Source organism: Purpureocillium takamizusanense, chromosome 1, assembly GCF_022605165.1.
Source record: "Purpureocillium takamizusanense chromosome 1, complete sequence".
NCBI lineage: Eukaryota > Fungi > Ascomycota > Sordariomycetes > Hypocreales > Ophiocordycipitaceae > Purpureocillium > Purpureocillium takamizusanense.
This window is the reverse complement of record NC_063068.1, coordinates 5,655,427-5,680,592: the sequence shown is the minus strand read 5'-3', so window position 1 is coordinate 5,680,592 and position 25,166 is coordinate 5,655,427. Positions and strand designations below refer to the sequence as shown.

Genomic DNA, 25,166 nt, shown 5'->3' with positions numbered 1-25,166 from the left:
TGGCTTATTCATCCACACCCAACATGGCTCTTGTCGCCCATGATCTCCCTCGTGTCAGATTCATATACGAGCACGACACCTTGGGTGCGTACCAAGTGGCTCGTATGAGCGGGCACGCATGCATGCACACATTCTGGCTTGTCATGTCATTGTGCGTCGTCCGGCGGTGGGAAATGCCACGCACCCGCGATATGTACGCCTCGGACGGGGCCCATGCCGCACTCCGTGTTACCCCATCCAAGAACCGGACGCCCGCCCCTCTCACGTAGAAACGCTCCACATCCTGCCCACGTTGTTGCCGCATCTCCTGCCCGGGCGTTGGTTTTACGGCGCTCCCCAATGGCCCTGTTCCCGGGTTTCATTGAGTACCAGCAGCAGCTCGTCTGACCCGACGGCCGCTGGTGCATGCGGACGGTGTCAAAGGAGCCCAATTGCCAGAACACGGATTTGGTGAGAGTGTGGAAATCTGCCGCGTCTGCCCAAGATGGATGGCGGCCTTTCTGACTAATTTTACATAGCCGCCAGCAAAAGACTTGCCAAGTCTCGGGTCACGGATCTTCGTGCCCTTGCCAAGACTCCATCACGCACGGCTCCCCCTTGGATGGCTTACTGGAAACTTGTGAGTGCTCAGCGCATCGGTTGCAAGAGATCGATGCTGTACTTCGCAGCACGACGCCTTTGCAAATTCGAACCGGCCCTACAGACGTGTGTCCATATGTATGTACGTGTCGTGGCGAGGCGGGGCTGCAAGCTTCCCTTGCGGCTGAACAGCTAATGTTGGAGCTGATCTTCCTGGCTTACTATTTTCGATCACAGCAGAGCCGGACGTCGTGGCACGCAGGTGGGTACGTATGGTGGTACGTACTACTGGCTCACACACCCCCGGGCGGGCAGCAGCATGAAGAATTATTATGGGCGTAGTATGATGTTTTTGACAACCCAGCGTGTGGGCACCGCAGTGGTCCCCAGTTGCGGACCCATCCTCCGGAGCCATGATAATAAGATGAGGGCTTTGCGTTTTATTGAGTCGATGTTTCTGTCTGACAACGCAGAACTGCTTCTTGTGTCTCACCCGCAACATCCACCGTCTGGCGACATGATGATTATCGGCGTCTAGGAATATGGCATGCAGGCTAAACAGGGACGAGCACTGACCTGTCCGGCGGTTCTGGTTACTTTGCCGAACTGGTTCAAAACGTCATCGCTTGGGCCGTTCCTCCACGTACAAGAACGGGCCCATACTACGTACCTGGAAAGCTGGTGATTTCGAGCTCGACCGAGCTTGGGCCGTCAAACACACCAACGCCAAGATCCACACACTCCAACGCCGTTCCTGCTTCCAGAACACCGCCACTACGACTGGTGTGCGTAGTGCAATTGAGGCTGACTCGTCATCTGGCGGACATATCCCTGCCATTGTACATATGGCTGTGCAGTTGGAGCCGGACGCGTGGGTATGAACATCCTCTGGGCCGCTCCTCCGCGGGTGATTGTCGCTGTGCTAGCTACCCTGGGGCAGTCAGTGGGTGATGGCTGTTATATTGCACTCCATATCAGCCAGGGTCCATAGGCATAATACGTATACGTGTCTGGGCGACGGATTCTTGCTTGGCACATGCTAGTAAATGTTAACCCAGCAATGACACCATCCCACTGCAACCTCCATCGAAACGCATAGGGAAAGTGCGTGTTTTGTCAACAGTATGCTAAAGCGTCCTACCCAAACAAGAAGTCGACGTGGCGGCATGCGACACGATGCATGGTGGCACAAATCGCCTTGGCTTCCGCGCGAATGCGAGTCTCAAGGACATTGCTTTTGATCTATGGGTGTCCCTATCCATTCGCTACGTGGCGTTACGGCCGGTGCGGGTCGAAGTGTCCTCTCCGTGATTGTGTTTCTCGCCTAATGCGAAACAGACAGGCGAGGCGCATCTCATCGCGCAATGAGGGTGCTTACAAACATAGACAGGGGGTGCCGTTCCTCTCTGCAATGCCAGCATATGTGTATGTGAACACGCTTAAGTTAGTATGAAGCCAATAAAGACAAGGGGGGAGGGGGGATTGGACGACTGCCGCCGTTTGCCGATGTGCGATCCACACCGCGATCTCCGTCGCGCTCTTATACCGGGAAACACGGGCGGCGTCGCGTTCGGACGTGGACTGGACGCCGCCGCCAGGCCCAAGTACCCGGGGCCGGCCACGGCGACCGCGGGCGGGTGACGTCGCGCCGAAGTGGTGGCAAGCCGTGCGACACGCGGACCAGGGAAAAAGGATTCCAATACGAGGATCGCTGGTGTGCGGCCATGAGACCACCGCCACGGCCGATCGGCGGGACGGTGAAGCCTCTGTCGAATGCAACCGCATGCCACGGAGCGCCATCTGGCCCGCGCCCGCTCGCAGAGCCAAGCGGCCCGACCTTGGCCCTGTGGGGGGTTCACGGGCATGTTGGACATGTGTGCGGTGGATCATGGTATCCATTTGCACGATGTCTGCATCCACCGTATCGCATCGCATTGTCATTTATCTGCATGAAAGCAAGCTTCCGTGTTGATGCGGGATGCCCAGGTAACGGTGCTTGTTTTTCTGGGGGCAAGGGACGAGAACCCTAGCAGAAAGAGTGCCTGCCCTCATCAGGGTCGCTTTTGCTGTGGCGCAGGCCAGTTGCTGCCCGTCCGTGGTCGGCGGGACAACCGCACCACAGCCCGCTCGAGCAGGAGTTGCGCCGTTCCATGTCGCCGGTGGCTCGGTTCGGTTCGGGGGCGAGCGACCTACCTATGTCTTCCACAAGTATCTCCGCTAACGCCCGGCGCCGTTCGCGACCAATGGGAGTGCTGATCGTGTTGCATCGGTCGCTGGAGATGGTGCTCGGCTAGGTGCAAACCACCTTTGGGGGAACTTGCAGGGTACGCGCTCGTCGCAATTTGCCGATGGGCCAAAAACACCCCCCAACCTTAGACCGACCGTCGGTGGCTCAGTCAGGGGCAGCCGTCCCAGTTGGCTTCCAGGCCGCGCAAGGCACATAACGTTAGTGCCTCCAGGAGCACCTTACCTGCGACCTGCGAAGTTGGGTGGCGCCCAAAGGTAGGGAGAGCGTCGGTCCTTTCCTTACAGCGAGTCCAGCGTTGGAACTGGCCCGTGCGGCCATCCACCTCACACAGTGTCCTGGCGGCAAACGGCCCCCCTGATGGAACGACCCATGGACGCTCCATCAGCCATCGTCGCGTCGTGCTTGTGTGATTTCCGTGGCGCAGGTGCTCGCCAACGCCTCAGAAGCCCGCACACTTTTTTTTTTGTTGCTGCCGGAGCTACGGGCCTCCCAACGACGGGACAAGCAGAGAGGTCTTGGGACTCCCTGTGCGGCGTTTCCCGTCCCCTGGCGGCAGCGTCCTGGTTCCTCCGCCACGCTCCCGCCTTCGCACTGTCCATATACGCACACAGCTCCAGGGGCGCGTGCTGGCTTGCGGCACGCAGGAATGGAGGCTGCCCCCAGAATAGCAGCAGCCCGTCCCCGTTTGCCACTGAGTCTGTGCAACACGGCCACGAGCGTTGGCGGGAACAGCCCACCTCTCTCACACCTCCAGCTCCATCCAGTCCCGTCCAGTGCAGTGCAGGCCCCCAATTTTCGCAGCGCCAGGCCACGCCGTGCCAGCACAGGCAGGCTTTGTTTGTTGCTGACCATCCCCTGCCCGCCCGCCGTGGTTCCTCGCCCGCCTCTCTCCCTCTCTCTCCACCCTCGAAATCTCAACCCCGTCAAGCCCTGTCCGTCCGTGTCTGTTTCGCTCTAGCACACGCTCCAAAGGGGGGGCGCAAAAGCAAGGCTGCCAGGCCAGAAACAAACATTCCGTCTCTCGTTAACTACCATCCCCCGTTTTCTTCTGCCTCAACCTAGGTAGTCGCCGGCGCGTGCCATATTGCTTCTCCAGCGCGGCCACGAAAGCGTCTGTGCCACTCCGATCGTCCCAATCTCTCTCGCCCGTCTGCGTACGTGCGAGTACCGCCTCAGCCCGAGGTGCGCCAGCAAAACACGCCCGCCGCTACCGCCTCGTCCATCGCTTCTTCCCCCCCCGTCCCCCTCGTGCCGACCGGGCCTCCCCGAAATCATTCTTCGACGGAAGCCGAGACCGTTGAGTCCCCGTCGCTCGTTTACCGCCGAAGACAGGCCAGGCTCTGTCGTGTCGTTTCGTCGCCTCGTGCCGTACGCAAGCCGACGTCTCGTTCATCAGTCGTCTCGCCTGCGACTGGTTCCTCCGGCTTGATTCTGCGCGCCGCGGCCTTCTCCAGCTTTTCATTCGTGGTCAGATCGTGGCAAGCCTGGGCTCTCGTTTTGTCTTCCCCCGCTCGTCGTTGCCTTCCATTCCTCGGTAGGCGCCCGCGCCGTACCGCATCGTACCAGCGTACTGGTCTGCGTCGAGCGCCTGCGCCCGACAGCATCACGCACCGTGAGTCTCCCTCGCCATCCCTCTTTAATCTCCCTCCCCTTCTTCGCGACATAGCCGCACAAGGAGTGGCCGCCTGCGTCTTGCGTTGCGCCCTTGGTGGCAGCATCAACGCCCTTCAACTCGGGGTAGTACATCGATCTGAATCACGAAGCACCCGCCCTGATTGAGCCATCTGCCCAGAGGGGAAAAAAAAGGCTTCGCTTGCGCCGGGCGGCTGTCAGCCTGTCGGCTCACTCGACTTGACGAATGCCATCCTGGTTATATTCTCTTGTTGCTTGGTCAAGCGAGACTGACAAAATTCCTACGCAGGGCCATGTCTCTACCGGAGAGGCCGGGCGGAAGTCCCATATACGACCGCACATACAGAAATTCGCCGTCCCGACGATCGCGTCCCGCTGATGTCGAGGCCGGTAGCTATCATTCTGTGCCTAGACAGGGGCATCATGAACGTGGGATCTCTGCCTCCTCCTTCGCCGATACCATTTCGAACCCTAATGCCAATACAGAGAGCCTGCCTCTGTCTCCCACGGACCCGCATGGCCCCCCGAGGCAAAACAGTTCTGATTTGCCCTCTCGCAAGCGGAGTCTGATCAGGCCGGAGAGGAACAGGATTGGCAAGGACCACCGCAACTACCACTACCATAAGCATGCGGCCAACATGGACGTGCTGCCCTCGTCCACGGGCAATGACCCTATCCTCGAGAATATCGATGGCTCGACGGAGAGGTCTGGCGGCTCGCAGGCCAACGGCAGCTTCTCAGAAGCCTCGGCGCGAGGAGCTCGCTCTCGCAAGGTGAGCAGCGGCGAGAAAGAAAAGGCCGACGCGCGAGTCCGTACCCGGCCGGGTCGGACCAAGTCGGGCAAGATTGTCAAGGAAAGCAAGCCCGTCCGCGAGGCCCGCAAGAAGAAGCAAAAGGTTGCCGAGGATCAGCTCCGGCCCCCGAGCTTTTGGAACGTATACTGCGCCATCGTCACCTTTTGGTGCCCCGACTTTATTCTCAAGTGCTGTGGGAAGCCCACCAAGGCCCAGCGCCGAGCGTGGCGAGAGAAGATGGGTCTCATCAGCATCATCCTCTTCATCATGGCCATTGTCGGTTTCCTGACGTTCGGCTTCACGGCAACCGTTTGCAGTGCCCCCCCGCTGCGTCTGCAGGTCAACGACGTTGGCCTTGGATACATGATCTTCCACGGTGTCGCGTACGACCTGTCCAACTCTCACCATCCTCCGGCCGAGGGCATTCCCCTGAGGGGCGATGGCTTGGGCGCGAACGTCTTGTTTGATCTTCCGGAGAAGCACGGCGGCCAGGATGGCAGCTTCCTGTTCCAGAATGTCAACGGTCACTGCAAAGATCTCATCACCCTGGCTCCAGGTTCCGATGTGCCCACCAACGCCCAAGGCGAGCTGGCCTGGTACTTCCCCTGCACCACCTTCAACCAGGACGGCTCGACTAAGCCCAACACGACGACCGACTACTATCTCGGCTATGGCTGCCACACGACGCTCAACTCTCGAAATGCCTTCTACCTGGATTTGAGCGGCGCCGCAGACGTCTACTTCTCCTGGGATGATGTCAAGAACAGCTCGCGAAATCTCATCGTCTACTCTGGCAACGTCCTCGACCTCGACCTCCTCAACTGGTTCAACGAGTCCCAGGTGCTGGTGCCAGACCGCTTCAAGGAGATCCGCGATACCAACTCGGCCGTCAACAAGGCAATTCGCGGGCGCGACGTCACCCGCATGTTTCAATCCTCTGATGACAAGAAATACCTTCAGTGCTTTGACGAGATCATCAAGGTTGGCTCCATCGACACAGAGACGGTCGGATGTATCGCTTCCAAGGTTGTGCTGTATTGCGCACTCATTCTGATTTTGTCAGTCGTCTTGTCGAGGTTTGTTCTCGCTCTCGTGTTTCAGTGGTTCATCAGCCGTCACTACGCGGCCAGCAAGACATCGCAAAGCTCCGACCGCAGAAAGCGCAACCGCCAGATTGAGGACTGGTCTGAGGACATCTATCGAGCACCCGCTCGCCTGCCTGGCGACCTTGGCAGCACCGTTGTCGGCTCGGACAGGATGAGCAAGCGAGGTTCCTCTTTCCTGCCCACCACCTCGAGGTTCTCCGCCGTCTACGGCGCGGAGCGCTCGCCCGGGCAACGTCGCGTGCCCACGACAATGGCCAGTCAGGGAACGCCCGGTTCATCCATGCTGAATCCCAACTCCATCTACAAGCAAGGTAACGACAGTCGAGCGAGCTTCCTCCGGTCAGACCCCTACGCTACCGGCAGCGTGTCCGACGGCCCGGGCCCCGCCGGCTTCATTCATGATGCCGTGGTCCCCCAGCCTCCCTCTGACTGGATGCCCTTTGGTTTCCCTCTGGCCCATACTATGTGTTTGGTCACGGCGTACTCCGAAGGCGCAGAGGGCATCCGAACCACTCTCGACTCGATTGCGATGACTGACTACCCCAACAGCCACAAGTGCATCGTCGTCATCTGTGATGGTATTATCAAGGGCAAGGGCGAGGCCGTCTCGACCCCTGACGCCTGCTTGAGCATGCTCAAGGATCATTCGACCCCGCCTGAGCTTGTGCAGCCCTTTTCTTATGTGGCCGTTGCGAGTGGTTCAAAGCGGCACAACATGGCAAAGGTGTACTGCGGCTTCTACGACTACGGCGCCAAGTCCCAGATTCCTGTCGATCGTCAGCAGCGCGTTCCCATGATGGTCATTGTCAAGTGTGGCACGCCTGCGGAGGAAGGCAAGAGCAAGCCCGGCAACCGAGGCAAGCGAGACAGTCAGATCATCCTCATGTCCTTCCTGCAAAAGGTCATGTTCGACGAGCGAATGACGGAACTCGAGTACGAGATGTTCAACGGCATGTGGAAGGTGACGGGAATATCACCCGACTACTACGAGATTGTGCTCATGGTGGACGCCGACACAAAGGTTTTCCCCGACAGCCTGACACATATGGTGTCCGCCATGGTCAAGGACCCCGAAATCATGGGCCTCTGTGGCGAGACCAAGATTGCGAACAAGCGCGACAGCTGGGTCACGGCCATTCAGGTCTTCGAGTACTTTGTCTCTCATCACCTGGCCAAGTCGTTCGAGTCGGTCTTTGGTGGTGTGACGTGCTTGCCCGGCTGTTTCTGCATGTATCGCATCAAGGCCCCCAAGGGAGGACAAAACTACTGGGTTCCCATCTTGGCCAACCCGGACATCGTCGAGCACTATTCGGAGAACGTTGTCGAGACGCTGCACGAGAAGAACCTGTACCTCCTGGGCGAAGATCGATATCTGACGACGCTCATGCTTCGGACATTCCCCAAGCGCAAGCAGGTCTTTGTGCCCCAGGCCGTGTGCAAGACGACTGTCCCCGACAAGTTCATGGTCCTCTTGTCTCAGCGCCGCCGATGGATCAACTCGACCATACACAATCTCATGGAGCTGATTCTGGTCCGAGATTTGTGCGGCACATTCTGCTTCAGCATGCAGTTTGTCATCTTTGTCGAGCTTGTCGGTACTCTGGTGCTGCCGGCTGCCATTGCCTTTACCTTTTATGTCGGTGAGTATTGATCCCAGCGACTCCCCCTTTAGCAATGCGTGCGCTTGAGGCTGTTCTAACAACGTCGAAGTCATTACGTCTATTATCCACTCGCCACCGCAAATCATCCCGCTGGTGCTCTTGGCTCTCATTCTCGGTCTACCTGGAGTGCTTATCATCGTCACGGCGCACAACTGGTCGTACGTGATTTGGATGCTGATCTACCTGCTTTCGCTCCCCGTCTGGAATTTTGTTCTTCCAACGTACGCTTTCTGGAAGTTTGACGACTTTTCGTGGGGCGACACGCGGAAGACGGCCGGCGATAGTAAGAAGGGCGGCCACGAGACCGAGGGAGAGTTCGACAGCAGCAAGATCACCATGAAGCGGTGGGCCGAGTTTGAGCGCGAGAAGCGGTCCAAGAGCGCCTACTGGGGCTCGCGCGAGAACGTGGTCGGCGGAAGTCACAGCAGCTGGGCGATGCCCCAAGGCCACTACCACAACGAGGAGTACTACTCGGATGCCTGATCGCGTTCCTTGTCCCTTTCTTGTTTTTCTCTGATGTCGCAGGCGCCCTGGCGGTTTGGGTGGAGGTGGTGCATGCGGCCTTGCGTTTTTCCCGTTATTTTTCAACTCACGCACATACATGACATGAAATGGGTAATCTGGGATCCTCGCACATCGAGCTTGGACTTTCTGCTTTCTGCTCTTCTTCCTGGCTTTTCATGGTTCTTGGATGGGTCCAGTCAGGCTTCGTTATATACCTTTGTCGGCTCATGCGTCTTAAGCGTCCCGCGGCGCTGCACGGACACGTCCGAGTATTTAATTCGTCCCCTTTCTCGGCTCTGCTCATGTCTTGGACATGTTCATCCTCTCTCTCTCGCGGCTGTGGTTTCCCCAAGCTGCCCGGGCTAGGTCGATGAGTGGGTAGACGAGGGGCAAAGGGACGCCTGGGCCGCGCACGATGGTCAGTGTCGCTGTCATTTTCGCTGTCCTGGTCATGGTCATGGTCATCAATCATCGGAGCGGCGTCGGTTCTTTGTGTAGGCTTGGTCTTATTTTCGCAACCCCCCCAACCCACAGTGGCGCGCGCCCCCGCAGCGGTGCTCTCGCCCAAGTTTGGTTGGCAGCGCGGTCTAGTTTTAGCTACTAATAGTACATGCATCGATCGACTCGTTGACGAGGTGCGAGCGTGCGTGCGTGATGTTGGAGCCCGTCTTTGCCTGAACTGCCAATGTTTGTTGTCGTTGATGCCACCGTCGTGACGGTGCCGTTCAACGCTACTTACTCACTACGAGCACGTAGTAGTGTGTGTGTGTGTGTGTGTGTGTGTGTGTGTGTAGTGGGTGAGCAATTCATATGCAGGCGTGTATACTGCACGTAGGTATGCATGCATCCCATGTCGATTGATGTTCCGAAACTTGCGAGGGAACAGATCGGAGCGCCCGAGCAGCAGCAGCGGCAGCAGCAGCAGCAGCAGTTTTCACTGTGGAGAGCGAGCATCTCGCCATGTCGGACAGACAGGGGCCGGCCAGTCAGTCAGTCGTGCAACAAGTTATCGTGGGTCTTAACGCCAGTCATTGTTATGAGCACAGGCCGGTAGGCGGCAGTATTAACCGAACATACAAGAAAACAGAACCCAAAGAGGCCAACACACACACATGCACACACAACCAGGGCGCACGCATGGGCGTCAGGGGAAAAAAAGGCAGGTCATTCAATCGTCTCATGCTCTCCCCGCGTCCTTGGCCGTGAAGAAGATGAATAAATAAATAGGCACGAATCAGCAACGCCATGAACCCGCTCGCTAGGGCCAGAACCCGGCTGGGAGCTTCAGAAGGGTATATGGGAAAAGGTCACAGAATCGAGAAAAAGCCCCAAGGCGGCACACGCCTCACCTCCGTCTCCAGAGGCACCCATAGCCGACATCACTTCTTGGACGCGCTGTCCACGTCCTCGCCGAGCTCCCACGGCTTGCGGGGATCGACATACGTCGACAGGCGCTGGTCTCCCCAACGGGAGCCGATGGTCACCCAGACGTGCTTCTGCGGAACCGTCGTGTTGACGAGCTCGCGGTAGCCAGTCCAACGCAGTCTCGTCTCGCGGCTCATGGAGCTGTTGCCCATGCCGCCGTTGTACACCCACTCCTTGACCACGTTCTTGATGAACTCAATCTTGCGGCGGAAGTCATTGGCCGCGGGGATTCCCTGCAGCTCGGGCTCAATCTCGGGGCGCTTTCGAGTCGTACTCGTGCGCCCGCCGCGGGTGGTAGACGGCTTGGACTGGAAGTTGAGCAATGTCTGCAGAGGGTACGACAGCGTGGCGCGGTCATCCAGAGCGGCCGCTCCTATCGTGCCCGAACTGGCGAGTTGCTCGGCTGCTTCTTGCGGGAGATGCCAGAAGTGACACCAGGTGCCCGTCGCATCGAGCACGATCTTGGTGTGGTCAGGGAAGTTAAACTGGCAGCCGTCAGCATCAATTCAGAGCGAGCATCATGGAGTAGTCCAGCTTACCTGCAGATGGCCATCGCAAAAGACCCAACAGCCGACGTCGCCGAACCGCTGGTAGAACGTTACCAGCTCCGCCGGCGTACCCTTTTGGCCAGGAGACATGACGCCGCCCGTGTCGGCGTCTTCGGTGGGGATAGCCTCATCTCTGCCGTAGGCAATCATGTAGTTGGCGAACTTCTTCCACAGAATGATGCGCTCGCGCTTGCGGTGTTGGAAGATGTCCTTTCCGGGGTTCATCTTGCCTGCGGTACCGTCTTCGTTGATCGCGACTCTGAAATGCTCTGGAGACACCGAAACCTCGGCCAGACCACTCTCCCCGTTGTTCTCAAAGAATTTGATGGACTGGTTCATCGGGATAGGCTGGTTTCGGTCGAGGTACGTTTCGTCTTGCCGGCGAAGGATGTGCTTTTCAGCTCCGCGGATGAAGACTCCGGCCGGCGGCAGTATCGCCGTCTTGCTCCCTTCGGTCGTGGGGATGTCGCGCAAGATGCATCCAACGCTTCCATCGTTGAGAATGTAGCCGAGACCGAACTTGTTTGTGTAGTCGACCCACTTGACGACGACATGTGGGTGAGGCGGCGTGACCGTCTTGGACGAGACAATAGCCATTGTCCGCGCGTTGAGAGCCCTCTCAAGCTCCGTCTGCAGTCGTTTCAATCGATCCAGAATGACATCAGGCTGCGTGCCAGAGACCTCTTGCGGTCTTTCCGTCGGACCAAACAGAGACGCAGTCCGAATCGAGTCCGACTTCTGGCGCGTGTGCAGGGACGGCCGCTCCGAGGTAAGGGTCGCCGCTCTCTCAGCGACCTGTAGACTGGGAGCGGATCTCGTTGCAGGGAGCTGCGGGCGCGTGGATCCACGCATGCTCTTCATAGTGCCAGTTGCCTCAGGTGCTTCTCTGGAAGCCATGTCGCGCATCACATCCTGTCGAGATCGCGTTCGCATGCTCTGGGAGGCGCTGAGCATGGGGTCGACAGGGGGGTTGGACTTGGCGACGGTAGACGCAGCGGGTCTGCTCTGTGCTCGCTGCTGGGCGGCAAAGCTCTGCGGCGGCTGTCGGAGCAATCCCGTGGGAGGTCTTGACGTGCTGGCCAGCTGGTCATCTGACGATGAAGCAGATTGCGACGAGTACGACATGATGGACGACGAGCTCTTGGCACGACGCTGCTGCTGCTCTCTGAGCCAGTCGTCAAAGGGCCGGTATACCAGGTTCTCGGCCAAGGGGATCATTGGAGTCATCCCGGCCTTCTCCTCGGCCGCCATCTCCTTCCAGACCTGCGTGTGGATGACCTGCACCGGAGTCCAGGGGCCCACGCAGCACTCCCGGCACATGTTCTTTAGGTTGCGGTACGACTGTGCCTGCATCGAGGTGCTCATGCGCGTAGCGTAGAACTCCTCGCGCTCGGGCGGTACTTCGCGCAGCCGCAGGCTCATGTCGCTTTCGGTTGGCATGTACCCCGAGATGAAGAAGGGATGCTGGACTATGACGTCCGGGTCGGGTCGCATATCGGCGTCCTGGAGCATGGTGGCGACCAGGTCCTTTGCATCATGGCTGATGATCTTTTGGGACGACTCGGCCGTCGGCCACTCGTAGTCTCGCTCCCTGGCACGGCGGTAAATCTCGTCCGTCGTCGAAGACTGAAAAGGCGGCTTCGACGTCAACATGGCAAACCTAAAGTCCGAAGCGTAAGCAAACGTCGTCAAACCCGGGTTGCAGGTGAGTCGTCTTACATGATGATGCCCAAGCTCCAAATATCCACCATGTGGTCGTGCCCTTTCTTACCCTTTTCCAGGATCTCGGGGGCAATGTAGTTTGGCGTCCCGCACAACGTGGTGCGGCGGATGGTCTGCATGTCGCGACCCGTCACCAATAAGGCGGCCAGGCCGAAGTCGCCAATTTTTGCATTCATCTGAGCATCGAGAAAGATGTTGCCCATCTTGAGGTCTCGGTGGATGATGCCCTTGCCGTGCATGTATTTGATGGCGCCGGCGACCTGAACCGAGTAGAAGCGCACTTCGGGCTCGGTGAGGCCCTTGCGCCGCTTCACCATGTCCATGAGGGTGCCGTTGTTGCAGAGCTCGAGAACAAGGTACGTGCAATTGTCAAAGGAGAAGGCTCGCAGGAACTGAACCACGTTCTTGTGCCTCATCTTGGAGTGTATTTGCAGCTCGGTTTGGAACTGAAGCCTGGGTTAGATGATGCCACTGGGTGAATGGGGAAGAGAGAGGGACTGACCTTTTGCTCCATCTTGGGCGGCATACGGCTCTTGACGATTTTCAGGGCATATTTTTGCTTGGTAGCGGCGAGCTGGCCGCTGTAGCAGACGGCAAAACCGCCCTTGCCTAGCAGCTTGCCGACATGGTAGACGGCTCCATTCGGGCGATCGTTGCTCGAGGGCTCCGTGATCTCGGGGGGAGGCGGCGGCGGGTGCTCCTTGTCCTTTTGGGCCCTCAACTGCGCAGCCGTCTTCGTCTTGGCCTCGGCAACCTTGGGCACTCTCTGGGCGTTGGCATCCCTAGGGGACAATGCCTCGAGGTCGGCACCGGCTCTGGCAGCAGCCAACCTGTGAGCCATGGTTGGCGAATCGAGACGCGTCGAGAGGGTGGCGACCAGACGTGCGCGTCAATGGCCGACGGTCAGGCCGTGAGCCGAAGCGGTGGGCTGAATAGGATGGGAAATGGAGATCTAGGGAAGGAGCCGAAAGGCTCGAGGCGTTAGTCGGGAGACGAGACGACGACTGCGAGACGGGCTCGTAGGGAAGCGCGCGTGTGATTAAAGTCGGCAGCAATGGGTTTCAACGGGCGGATGACGGAATTGAATCACTCACCGGGTCGCCAAAGCGGCATTCGCAGACCACTGCGGCATGTATTGCTCGGGGCGGGTTGTTTGCTGGAGGCGTGCGAGGGAGCACGAGGCCACTAAACAATGCTGGATGTTGGACGTCGATGCCGCGTTTCACCGTGCCTCTTCTGGGACGGGACGGCAGACGGAAGGGTGAAAAGGAGGCTCCCGGCTGGCCAGTGGGTTGGGTTGGGCTGTGTGGTCGTCGTCGGTCGGGACGTCGCGGCTGTGCGAGCTGAGCATCGCAGGTGCGGAAGCAGCAAACGGGGATCCAGTCGGTTTGTGTACGTTGTGGCTCGCTAGTCTTCCAAACTGGGAGGGATTGCTGTGGACAGCCGTTGCCGGCGCAACCATTTCTCGCTGTTCCCAGGCGGTTCCCAGGCGGTCGTCCAATTGGAGGCCGTAGCCCAGAGCCCGACCCCCACCACCAGGGCAGCTCCAACAGCGCTCCAGCGCGGGTCCCACCACAGCTTCCAGCCTGAAGCTCGCTGTGGTCGCGCTGCCTGCGGGCTCCACTGTCAGTGGCTGTTCGGGTGCCGTGGGTCTGATCCAATGGGTGGCAGCCCAAGCCCAGAGCAGTGTAACAGTACCTACCTGAGGCCGTCGTCGTCGTCGGTCAATGCCGTGCCGTGCGTGCGTGCGTGCCTGGTGGCCAAGCCCGGGGCGGGAGATGACGGGGCCCGCCCCGGAGCCATTTCGCGACTTCACGGCACGGGGCCCCTCTGACTGACGCGCAATCGCCTGCCGCCCAACGAAGACCTTGATTCTGAGCGTGCGCGAATCCGCCGCATCTTCAATCCGGTTCGCCCTCCCGATCGTATTCTTTCCCACCCCGCGCCTCGTCTCTCCGTGCTCGCGCAGGCGCTGCCTCCTCCTCCCCCTCCTCCCCGCGCCCCGCGACGGGCCACCTCATCAGTCGCCATGGTCCCCCTCCCGCTCTTTAAGCTCGCGGCCCTCTTTGTGCGGCACGTTTCGAAATATGGCGCAGTAAGGAAGCAACCACTCCCTCTCTCCGTGGTTGACCATCAGCATGGGAAAGAAAAAGAACCTCAACGGGACTGACACTTCTGCGCTTCATAGAACCGCATCAAGGCGCGCGCCCACGACCATCCCCGCTTCCGCGCCTTCGCCGCCCGGTACGGCCAGTCGATACACCAACTGAACATGCGCATGTCGGTCGCCCTGCTGCGGGATCCCGAAGCCGAGCGGCGGGCCAAGGAGCGCGCCGAGGCGCCGACCGTCAAGACGGAGGAGCAGCACAAGCGCGACGAGGCGGCCAGGGAAAAGGCCACCGCGAAGGAAAAGGTCCCTTCTGCTATCAAAACGGAGCACCTTGCCTCCTCCTCGTCCGCCTCCTCGTCCTCATCCTCTCCGTCGTCGTCATCGACGACGTCGTCGTCGTCCTCCACCTCATCATCCCAAAAGCGCAAAGGAGGGTTCCCCTTCCAAAACGTCTGGAGGCGCAAGTTTCGCCCGCTCCCCGAGGCCAAGGCCGTGGACCTCTTCGCCGACGTCATCGGCGACGCCTTCATCCTGGCCGTCGCCGGCGGGCTCATCATCTACGAGACGTGGAAGGCGGCGCGCAAGCCCGACGCCAACAAGGAGCGCATCGACGAGCTCGACCGCCGCCTCGAGGAGCTCCGGCTGCGCGAGGACGAGCTCGCCGAGGCGGAGCGCAGCCGCCAGCAGCGGTACGACGCCCTCGAGGAGGCGCTGCGGGCGCTCCAGGACCCCAAGACGAAAAAGCCCTTGCTGCCGCCGCCGCCGCCATCGCCGAGCCCGCGGGCGGCATGAACGAAAGTCCAATCTGTGTCACTTTATTTGCTCGCAGAGCGTACAGTACCTCATCACTCACATCACTTATTGGTCACACACACACACACAATCTACTCTCATGATAGACGGCCTGCTCGACATGGCAGTTGGACAGCAAGGAAGGGCAGATTATGGGCAGCCCTCTTGAGCAACATTCAAATCCTGTAAAAATATGGAAATGATACATATAATAGATAGATCAAGGTACCTGGAGCAAAAAGAGCACCAGTCTGGGGGATAGATGGAGAGGCCTTGGCCTCACTGGCCGGTACATCAGGTACGGTCGGCCGGCCAGGAAGGAGGCAGCGGCATCAGGGTTACACTTTCCACTCCGGCGCTCGGCCCAGATCTTGTCTGAGAGTAATCTCGGTCTCGCAGCAGAGGCGAACTGAATGAAAAGAGCAAAACTCGCACATCGCAAACACGCTGCTCAAAGACGGAACTTCTCACTCCTACATCGCAGCCCGTGCACTCCAAAATTCGCCATGTTCTGCTCGACGTTGAGGAGGAGGCGAGAGTGGTCGTCGGCTATCCATGCCTTGAGCGAGGCAGCCAACCCAGGCTGGAGAGGTACGTCCCGTCGGGGGAACCCTTTGCCGTGCCCTCTGGCCGCGCTCAGCAGTCGTGACGATGCCGATGCCAACGCCCTCTCCTAGAGATGACCCTCGAGTCCCACGACGTAGCGTTCCCGCTGCCAGCTCGCTCGGAGGGCCGCAGCGCAACCACGTTTCGCATCCTCCTCCTGTCAAGCAGCCAGGCCAACACGCCCGACGCCAGGGCCAGAATAGACAGGCTGTCCATGCTCGACGGCGAGGGCAAGGCGGCCGTCATCCTCCTCTTGGAAGAGCCGGACGGCATGGACTCCTTCATGGAGCTCCAGATGTGGTACGTAGGTTAGTACGCGGCAGAAACGTGGGGGGGGGGGGGGGAGTAAAGTTCACAACACCTGCCGTGGCGATTCACACCACGGGAAGTGAGCTCGACTCGACTCGACTCGGCACGGCACTGACTGGGTCGCGCGTCGTCGCTGTAGGATGCTCGACACCGAGGGCACCGTGTCCATCATCCCGGTGGCTTCGGCGGCCGAGCTGCCTTCGTGCCTCGACTCTCTCCGTCGCCAGTGCGACGGCGCCGCACCCGACGCAGTGACGGCGGCGGCGGCAACGACGACGACGACGACGACGCCTACTGCGCAACACGAACTGCTCAGGACGCGGGAGCTGCTGTCCCACTGCTACAGCGGCGGCGGCGGCGGCGGCGGGCGACTGACGACGAGCGAGACAAACGTCCTGTCCGACATCTGCACCGGGTTCGCGGACCTGGCGAGACATGCATACGACCCGGCCAGCCGGCGCAAGCTCGCCGACTATCTGGGGGACGCGCAGGCGGCAAAGGTCATTTCCTTCTTTACGGCGGGTCCGGGGACGCGTCGCGGGTAGTATGTATGTATGTATGTACGGAGTATGCATGTAGCTACGAGTGAGTTCCGCCAATGTCGGGGCAAAGAGAGAGAGAGGTGATGTGGGTGGTATGCACGGCATGCACCCGGTTGAGTCCGTGAGTCCGTGGGACGACGCAACCGGGTCCGGGTCGGGGGCAACGGGAGCTTGCATGCCCAGTCGGTTCCGAGCTCATCATCACGAACCGAGGCGAAATGAACAAGAAAAACCCATCTGTTCATTGATACTATACTGTACTGTACTTACTGTATTGTGCTTGGTTGGCTTGTCGCGCCCGCTCTGGCTGACTGAGCCCGTACTCGCAGGACTCGGTGCGCCGAATGGGCAAGGCAGAGTCGCTCTTTGACCACGGTAGCCGCCTGCGATGGCCGAACGACTGAGGTTCCGCCATCACTTTTATTATCTCTTACACCTCTCAATTAGGCAGCGAGAATTGGCTACCAAATGCGACCGGGTCGCACCAACACAAATAGCATCACCCAAAACCAGTAGGAACTGGCGACGTCTAGAACCAGAAACGGGGAGCTCGCTGCAAGGAAGCACCCTGCTGCCGCCCCCGGTAGATTGAAAAAGCGGCACCGCGAAATTCCCAGCCTCCTCTGGCAACCGCGAACAGTATGATAGACGAAGAAAAATAACGAAAAAAAAAAGAGAGATCCTATCATCGCCTTGAGAAGCTTGATCAAGATCCTAAAATCCTCGACGCGCTCATCCTTTTCGTGCAGGATTGCTGCCGTGCTCTGTTCGTTTGGCTCGCAAAGTTGCAACTGCGGTGCCGCTTCTTCTGTCGACCCTTGCCAACCAGTGTGCCGACTGGCGTCGGCGGGCCAATCAGCAGCAGCACAGAGCCGCCGCCTGGAAGCAGCTCGCAGCTCGATGCGGGAACATGGACACATGGCCTACAGGACAGGGGTCCGGGAGGGAGCTGAATGGACACTGGCAAGACTGGGTGTGTCGTTCACGTTGGCAACCCAGTGGATGCACCGGCTCTGTGCTCACCGCTGGACGGCATCAACGTGGTTGAGCTTATCCGGGCGCCCTCGTCTGTGATCTGTTGTTCGGTACTGTACAGAAATATCAGCCCACCGTATCTTGGCAGACGAGTCGTCACATGGACTTGGCCGCGACGATTTGTGACAAAGAAACTGCTCAGGCGTGGGTCAACACAGGCAGCAAACACATCAGGTGTGTTGACGACTGCCTGCTGTCGCTCGGACCCGCGACTTGGCCAATGCAGACTTGATGCTGCGTCAGCTGTCGGATTGGGTAGACAGATAAGATGATTTCGTGAGGTTGATGACGACAGCACAAGTGTTGGTTCGGGTCATCTCAGATCCAGCGCAATCGGACGGTGACAATGCTCGTCTTTGGCTGGATGCTTTGCCAGGAACAACTGCAGTACATGCGGATCGGCGGCGCCCACGCTCATGGCGGGCGTCCCTGCGAACCGGAAGCCAATCGTTGAGAGAAAGGGGAAATGGCACACATTGTTAAACCATCGGGCTGGAACCCGTCCACGCCTCATTCGATGATGCGCGGGAGGGAGCTGACCGGCCGAAAACCCAATGAATCGGACACGGGTGGAGGAGGCAGCAAGCAAGCGCGGCCATGGTAACCCTACCTTTGTCATGGTCGGATGGCAGCTCACGGCGAAAGAGGGGGGTGTGGCACCCAGATCAGACAAGCCGTGCTTCATGGGGTCCCGCGCGAAGCCAAAATCAGCGACAATGGCCGGTTGGCGCTTAGTGGAACGTCATGGCCTCTCACCAGCCGACCGTCTGCCTGTCCAGCCCGGTCGACCATTGGGCTCGATGAGGCGAAAAGACGCGTGCACAGCCAACAACAGCAGAAAACAGCCGCGGTCCTGGCAATGGTGAGCGTCAATGAGCATATGTAGGTAGGTAGTACTGCACGGAATACATACCTACACATTGTAGGCCTGCCATGGGCGAGGCGGACAGGACGTTGAGCAGGCCGCGTCGAGCATAAAGCTATGCGAACGAAGCGGCGGCTCGGAAAATAGAAACATGGCCATCCTTGTCCTGGGGCAGGAGCCATCTGGCGCCGGATGCTCGTGGGCCGAACCATGTTGGTTGCAGCCTCTTTTTTTTTTCTTCCCTGCCCATCGGGTTCCCGCGATCCTGGTCACGACGGGACCAGGTCGGTCCACGCAGCTTCGGCACCTTCAGTCAAGGTTGAAAGCAGCGGCGGTACCAGTGGGCACCGAGGGCGTTGTTCTGCATCGGTCGTGCTTTGGCGAGGCCAACGCGCCAAGGCACGAGGCGTGACAAGAACGGAGGTACTAAGGGTTAGGGTGCCGTGGATGTTCGCTTCTGGGTGACACGGCGGGAAGAATGATGCGACCCTGGTGCGGTACTGTCTGTACCTGGCGATTAGGCGGCATCTGCTGGCGCGAGAGGGTGACGGACGGGGGGTATGGCGGCGGCTGAGGCGCTCCTTGGTCGGATGTTGGTCTGGCAAAGAAGGCCGGCCCGCCTCGACTTGGTCGGCCGTGGCATAGCATGGCCGCGAGGCAGCCGTGATGGGAAGACGAGGTGAATGAGGCTCTGATGGATGGTCCGTGTGTCATCATCAATCATCGACAAGCAGCCTGTTGACAGGTGCTGGTGGTGTTGGGCGATGAATGATGATAATTAATGGATGCCCGGAGAATGGGCACAGCACCCGCTGTGGTCCAGTGGGCTTCCATCCAGAACGGGCAGGGGCACAGAGCGGGCCCTTTCCCCCACCTTCTGCCTCCTGCCCCTGCACACCCTCCAAGGATGGACCCCTGTGCTCCACCTTTGCCCGGCGGTTACACGCCGCCTGTGGGCCAATCAGGTAAGTATGCACCTGCTGTGGCGTCGGCGCAACAGGGGAGGGGGCGGGGAGGTTGCAGAAAAAAGACGTCGCTCAACACCAGCATCACCACCTGCACCACCACCACCACCTCCTCCTCCACCACCTCTCGGCGCCCGCCCGTCCACCCGCCCGCCCAGCCATCTGAGCCCGTCGAGCCAGAGCAAACCTCGCTCGCGCCACCGTCGCCGCCCCAATCGCCGTCCGGAACCTGCAGAGGCCAAGAGCCCCCCCCTGTGTGACCAGCTACCCAGCACGCGCCGGGGCTGTTATTAGTGGTGGTGGTGCTTGCTGGCACGGGCAGTAGTACAGGACAGTAGCTCCGGCCTAGGCTAGGTAAGCAGCGGCCAAGCCATCTATGTATCTCGACGGTCCTCAACGGACGGGGCCATGTCTGTCACTTGGTCGCCGCTCAGACGGGGAGGCCAAGACCCTCTTTGCCTGCCAGGCCCCGGCCTCGTTCGTTTACTACGTCGCCCCATTGATGGATTGTGCAGCGCCCCGGCGTATTCATTCGTTGCATGCGACGCGGCAATCGGCCCAGCAGCGCAGCTCAATCCAAGGCCCAGGACCCCTCACGGCGCCTGCTGTGGCATACCTAGTAGGTCGAGCGCACCCCGCGTGCGTATACTCACTGCACACCCTCCTCTTCCTCAACCACCACCACCTCCTCCCACCTCCACCTACCTACTTCCTTACTACCCGATCTGCTCCTCCTCCTCCTCCTCCTCTTATTATTCTTCCATGCTCCTCCCCCCCTCACGAGGCCCGGCCCTGTGCGTCTGCCACTGGCCCCGGCCCTCACACCGCATGCGTCTGCACAGAACCGCCTCGCCGTTTCTTAAAACTCCTCCGTGACCTGCCCCGGTCCGAGGCTTGCGTTTGATCCTCCTCCGTCCTTCTCGCCATCCGGTTTTTCCGTGACGTCCCGCGCATCGCCTTTGCCATAATCCAAAACCGCCCGCCTCCAGGCTTTTGTCTGATCTACCTTCGCACCAACCGGCCTCCCCAGCTCGTCAAACCCGACTAACATCGGCCCTCCCCCCCTCCTCCCGCCTCCGTGTTCATCCATTCGCCTACCCACCTGGCTCTGCTCCAGGTGAAGAAGCATCACGCATTGCGCCGCCCCGAGCGAACCCGTAGCACCACCGCGTCGGGCCCTCGTATCATCGACAGCGCGCGACAGCCGACAGCCGCTTCCGTTCATGCGTCGTCTGCCCCGGTGGGAACGGTCCCAACCATTGCCGTTCGGATGCCTGCTATGATCGCGTTAGACCATCCGCGAAACCACCACCACCGCTGCGAAATTGCTGCCACGCCGTCGGAACCCCGGAACCATCCGATACTTGGCCCGTCGCGCGAGACACGACTGTCTGAAACTCGACATACCCACTGCCCTCGGCAACGGCATCAGCCCTGGTACGGGTTGTCAGCCCTGCCGACGGCTCGCCCTCACGCTTCGCACTTGTAGTCGTCTTTAATCCAGCCGCTCGCCCCTCACCTGTCATCCGAACAGGCTGCTTTTGGACCTCCTTTTTCCTCCAACGCCGGCTGGGTCGCTTTTCTTCCGCATTCTCGCACAGCTTGGGCCTGTCGAGAACAACCCTCCTTTAATAAAACAACCGCTCGTTTCTGCCACCCACGGCCCGTCGAGGGGGTTTTCAGGTCTGGTACCTGCGCTCTTTGTCGTTGGTTCTTGCTGCTCGACGCCGTTCATACAAGCGTTCGTCACGTATCGACCAACGTGAGAGAGATTTGGTGGCGACTAGACAGCGACGACAAGCACGACGGCGAGATATCAGCATCGAATCGCAACTCCCCGTGCTGGACAAGGGTCGCCAAGGAGCAGGAAAGGAAGCAGAGTCACGACTTGAAGGAAACGAGCTTTTGCGTTGAAGAGTAGCCATGGGGAGACTCATCAAGAACCACTGGGGGCGTCTCATCATCTTGACGGCTGCAATATGTACGCCGCTGCCTCACTCGCGTCGTTTACACATGCATAAAAACTAACATACGCGGCGCATAGATCAGGTTGCTGCGGCCGTGGAGGGCTTCTTCTGGCCCAAAATATTCTGGGACTTCTTAACAAAGAACCTGGATGGCGCCGTCAAGCCGTTGCCGATTCTGCAAATCATCAACCTCCTGTTCGGCCTCGGCATGCTGGCCTTGGAGTGGCCCCTGTCTTTTGTCGCCGGCACGAGCATCCATCGGTCGCTCGAGTTCCGGCTCGCCGTTCTGCCCATGACGGCTCTTGCCGCGGTGCTCATGTACCAGTCCACGAACCCCGCCATCTACTATCTCATCGGCATGGTGGTGTACTTTGTGGCCTACAGCGAAGGAGAGGTGAGTTTGCGCGCGAGAGCGACACCGTCGTCACCTGTACGCTTCTATTCTAACCTTGGGGCCCAGATGATTTGCGCCAAGCCGTGGACGCTGCCTCAGCGCGGAGCCGCCGGCATGCGAGCTTGAGCAAAAAACGTACTACGTATATGCGCACACATTGTACGAGTTACATAACACCGACGCCGCGTCACCAGCGCAAGGGCCGATGGCCCTTCGTGAACTAATATACGCGCGTTCCTACTACTACTACTCACGCGCATGTTGGAGCCTTCCGTCAGAGCTTCATAGCGTTTCTCGACCAAGCATTCACAGCTTCTTGTCTTTTTAACTGCATTTGAGTGAGCGTTGGCGTTTTGTGCATAGCATCCTTTTTTTTTTGGTGCATTCTGGTGTATGTGTGAGTGGTTTTTTGTCATGACAACACGGAGGCGTCCATAGGGGATGAGGGGAGGGACAATGACGCAGCACAGTGGCGCGGAGGGGGGCAACATGTGGTGGTGCTGCTCATTATCCCGTCCGTGCCTGTTTGAGCAGGCATGTGCACGAGGTTGCCACGTTTCTGTGTGGTGGGATTCATGTACGCGTGCGTGTCTTTTTTCACCTCGGTGGTGGTGGGGGGAGAATGATTACGAAGTACACATGACTATACACATCACACATGCACATGTGTCATGGGGAGAATCCTTTTTACTTTGCAGGCGGGGTTTGTTAGAGAGGCTTGGTGGCGCAACATGCTCAGAGATGAGATGTGTCATGTCACGTCACGTCACGTCACGGGAGGGGGGCTGCGACGTGTATTGGTTCCATGTGTCAAAGATGTCAATGAGGAGTCGAAAAGAAAAAAAGTTGCTCACTCGCGGCCCGGCGACCGACCGCACGGACGGGGATGAGGATGGAGTTGGGATGGGGAAAGGGGGTAGGATGTGGGTGTGGTGTCGCTGTTTTGGCATTGATCCCCCCGTGGCAAGCCCCCCCCCCCCCTTCCCCGTCCGTTCGCCATTGCAGATACTAGTACGCATGTACTTCGTACAGACACGAAGAAAACGACGAAGAAGACGAAGACGAAGAAGAAGAAAAGAAAAATCTACGCAGGTACTACCCCAAAGCCCAACACGAGAGGAAACGCGCAGAGTTACACATGTGTAACAAAATCTATATATGTGTGTGTGCCTGTGTGCCTGTGTGCCTGTGTGCCTGTGTGTGTCTGCAGTACGTATCTATCTGTACGTGTGTCTACAGTAAATATATATGTGTGTGTGTGCATGTATGTCTACAGTACGCGTGTGCATGTGCATACAACGTGTCTAAGTGAGTAACTACCTACACACGAGATTATCTGGGTGTTTGTGTGTGTGTGTGTGTGTGTGTAAGTGTGTGAGTGTGAGTGTGCACGCGTGTGTAGTCGCAGGTGGCCAACCCCCGGTGTAAGTTACCTAGTTACCACACAAGTATCTCCGTGGTTCGTCGGCGTCGGTACGTAACATTACGCACTAACATATACTGCATACTGTAGGTGTGTCAGCCACTGCGCCACCAGCGTCGCAACCCTCCCCCCCCACGCCGTCCCGACTTTCCGAAACGCTTCGACGGCGGCTCTTCTTCTGCTCGCACCTCCGGGGGTGGGATGGCATGGGTGGTTCTTTCTTGACAGCGGACGAACGATTCCATTGACAACGGACGTGCGTGCTTTGTGCCTGGCGTTCATGCCAAGTACCATGCTGGAGTAGGTGCCTTATGTGCGGAAATATAGCACGTATTAACGAAGCCGTGGCGGTGTGCTGCTGCATCCCGTTTATACCCGCGCCCCCCAGAACATATGCCAGCCAGAACGTGCCATGAGGCCGAGCGACGGCAGTAAAATGGAACGTTGGGACCCCCGGGGCGCATTGAATATTCCTTCATCGGCACAGATCCCCCAGAGAAACAACATCCCACTCTCACAGCTGGGCACCGGCTGCCTCACCTTGGTCCGTCGTCTCTCATAGGTGCACACTTCTTCGTACACAAGGCCAAATGGCCATAGGTATATTGCGCGCTTGGCGCACGCACGCGCACACACACACACACACACGCATATTCGGACGCTAGTTTTTTTTTATCCGCTAAATCTCCCTTGAAGCGATTCGGGCCAAGGTACAGTCGACGAGATTCTCCGTTACAGCCGCCCGTGGCCACCGTCGTGACCCGCCTTGACTAAGCATCGATTCAAGGCCAAAACCTGCCATGCTCTGCTTCTGTGTGACCTTCGCCTAGGATGCGGCGTGAGTCCCCGCATTCATATTTCTCAACGTCTTTGACTCCTCCGACGCTGGTGACGGCGTGACGGCGTCCTCCTGTGCCTCCGGCCCTGGTCCCGATGCCTGGGTGAATGGCGTCGTGTGGTTCTTCTCTAGCGAGCCTTCATGGAGCTCATGGAGTCATTGGTGACGCCTTGTCGGCTGGGCATCTGTTGTCACGGTTCAGGTCAGCTCCGGTCGTACATACCAAGGGGTGCTTGGCTTACCTCAATCGTCTGCATGCTCCCCTCAGTCAAGATCTTCTTGATGACCTCGTCCTCATCTTCGGTTCCAAATTCAGAAGCTAACGTGCCTTTGGGGGCCGCGTCGTAGGTGCCTTGGGTTCCTTGCCTGTGTCACGACCTGTCAGCTTTTTGCCTCTGCACCTTAATACCGTGCATGTGACTCTTCACTGCCGGGTCTCAATGAGGACCGCCTTCCACCGCAACCCCAAGAGTCTCCAACTCATGAGCCCAGGCCATTCGGGGCCGGTGGTACCGAGGCACACCCGAGGCACCGTCGCCCGATATGACACCGCGCGGACAGGGCAGATTGACAAAGAGCCAAAAAATAATAATTGCTCGTCACTTACTTGTGGGTGAGGAAGATCTTAAAGGTGGAGACGAATTGGGCCAGAGGGACGCTCTTGTCGCTCTGCCACTTCTTGTACGTCTCGGGGTCGTCGACGAAGATGAGGTAGTCGTCAAGCTTGCCCTTGTAGTGGATCTTGGACTGGGTGGCTTCGCCGCGGGTCATGATGGCGGATGAGAGGTGCAATTGAGATGACTGCTGAGCGGAAGAAACTGCGGGGTATCTATCGCGTGAGGTGACGTGCAGGTCGCTGGCGTAAACCTTTGCGCTGCTTGACCGGCTGTGATGGTACGGGATCAGGCAATCAAGATCAAAGGGATGTCGTGTTGACAGTAGGAATCGCTGCAAGCTGCTGTCAGAGCTTCTTGTGTTGAATGTAGCAGGATGTTGGATGATGATGATGATGATGAGTGTTAGGATGGGCTGATGAGGGGAAGAGAAGCAAGGTTTTAAAGAGCAAGAGCAAGAGAGGAGCTCCAAAGGCAATGTGAGGGG

At 58.8% G+C, this 25,166-nt stretch overlaps 6 protein-coding genes across 6 annotated transcripts; 4 read left to right on the top strand and 2 right to left on the bottom strand.

Annotated features, from left to right (window-relative positions):
- Positions 1–3,552: 3,552 nt before the first annotated feature.
- Positions 3,553–9,147, top strand: CHS3_1 (Chitin synthase). Its single transcript, XM_047982675.1, has 3 exons — positions 3,553–4,439; positions 4,749–7,999; positions 8,070–9,147. The coding sequence occupies exons 2-3, from the start codon at positions 4,753–4,755 to the stop codon at positions 8,501–8,503; spliced, it is 3,681 nt and encodes a 1,226-aa protein (XP_047838641.1). The 5' UTR covers positions 3,553–4,439; positions 4,749–4,752; the 3' UTR covers positions 8,504–9,147.
- A 390-nt stretch (positions 9,148–9,537) lies between these two features.
- On the bottom strand, positions 9,538–13,569 carry CDC5 (Polo kinase). The gene is made up of 5 exons (XM_047982674.1): positions 13,314–13,569; positions 12,722–13,171; positions 12,217–12,665; positions 10,489–12,157; positions 9,538–10,434 (listed from the first exon to the last, which is right to left on the bottom strand). The coding sequence occupies exons 2-5, from the start codon at positions 13,058–13,060 to the stop codon at positions 9,904–9,906; spliced, it is 2,988 nt and encodes a 995-aa protein (XP_047838640.1). The 5' UTR covers positions 13,061–13,171; positions 13,314–13,569; the 3' UTR covers positions 9,538–9,903.
- A 922-nt stretch (positions 13,570–14,491) lies between these two features.
- On the top strand, positions 14,492–15,121 carry JDV02_001721 (uncharacterized protein; the record flags this gene model as incomplete). The annotated part of the gene is made up of 1 exon (XM_047982673.1): positions 14,492–15,121. The coding sequence occupies one exon, from the start codon at positions 14,492–14,494 to the stop codon at positions 15,119–15,121; it is 630 nt and encodes a 209-aa protein (XP_047838639.1).
- Positions 15,122–15,800: 679 nt separating this feature from the next.
- Positions 15,801–16,581, top strand: JDV02_001720 (uncharacterized protein; the record flags this gene model as incomplete). Its single annotated transcript, XM_047982672.1, has 2 exons — positions 15,801–16,027; positions 16,176–16,581. 2 exons carry the CDS (start codon positions 15,801–15,803, stop codon positions 16,579–16,581), a joined length of 633 nt encoding a protein of 210 aa, XP_047838638.1.
- Positions 16,582–21,366: 4,785 nt separating this feature from the next.
- JDV02_001719 (uncharacterized protein) lies at positions 21,367–21,930 on the top strand (the record flags this gene model as incomplete). The annotated part of the gene is made up of 3 exons (XM_047982671.1): positions 21,367–21,424; positions 21,488–21,804; positions 21,871–21,930. 3 exons carry the CDS (start codon positions 21,367–21,369, stop codon positions 21,928–21,930), a joined length of 435 nt encoding a protein of 144 aa, XP_047838637.1.
- Positions 21,931–22,985: 1,055 nt separating this feature from the next.
- Positions 22,986–25,163, bottom strand: JDV02_001718 (uncharacterized protein). Its single transcript, XM_047982670.1, has 3 exons — positions 24,673–25,163; positions 24,308–24,431; positions 22,986–24,250 (listed from the first exon to the last, which is right to left on the bottom strand). The coding sequence occupies exons 1-3, from the start codon at positions 24,834–24,836 to the stop codon at positions 24,194–24,196; spliced, it is 345 nt and encodes a 114-aa protein (XP_047838636.1). The 5' UTR covers positions 24,837–25,163; the 3' UTR covers positions 22,986–24,193.
- Positions 25,164–25,166: the final 3 nt, after the last annotated feature.

Excerpts from the sequence above, each read along its gene's own strand:
- CDC5 (XM_047982674.1), bottom strand. The coding sequence starts at position 13,060 with ATGGCTCACAGGTTGGCTGCTGCCAGAGCCGGTGCCGACCTCGAGGCA. Across the intron at positions 12,666-12,721 it reads CGCCCAAGATGGAGCAAAAG|TTCCAAACCGAGCTGCAAAT; the intron begins GTCAGTCCCTCT and ends CCCAGGCTTCAG. Across the intron at positions 10,435-10,488 it reads TTTGCGATGGCCATCTGCAG|TTTAACTTCCCTGACCACAC; the intron begins GTAAGCTGGACT and ends GACGGCTGCCAG.
- JDV02_001718 (XM_047982670.1), bottom strand. The coding sequence starts at position 24,836 with ATGACCCGCGGCGAAGCCACCCAGTCCAAGATCCACTACAAGGGCAAG. Across the intron at positions 24,432-24,672 it reads AAGATCTTCCTCACCCACAA|GCAAGGAACCCAAGGCACCT; the intron begins GTAAGTGACGAG and ends GTCGTGACACAG. Across the intron at positions 24,251-24,307 it reads GGAGCATGCAGACGATTGAG|ATGCCCAGCCGACAAGGCGT; the intron begins GTAAGCCAAGCA and ends CCGTGACAACAG.
- CHS3_1 (XM_047982675.1), top strand. The coding sequence starts at position 4,753 with ATGTCTCTACCGGAGAGGCCGGGCGGAAGTCCCATATACGACCGCACA. Across the intron at positions 8,000-8,069 it reads TGCCTTTACCTTTTATGTCG|TCATTACGTCTATTATCCAC; the intron begins GTGAGTATTGAT and ends ACAACGTCGAAG.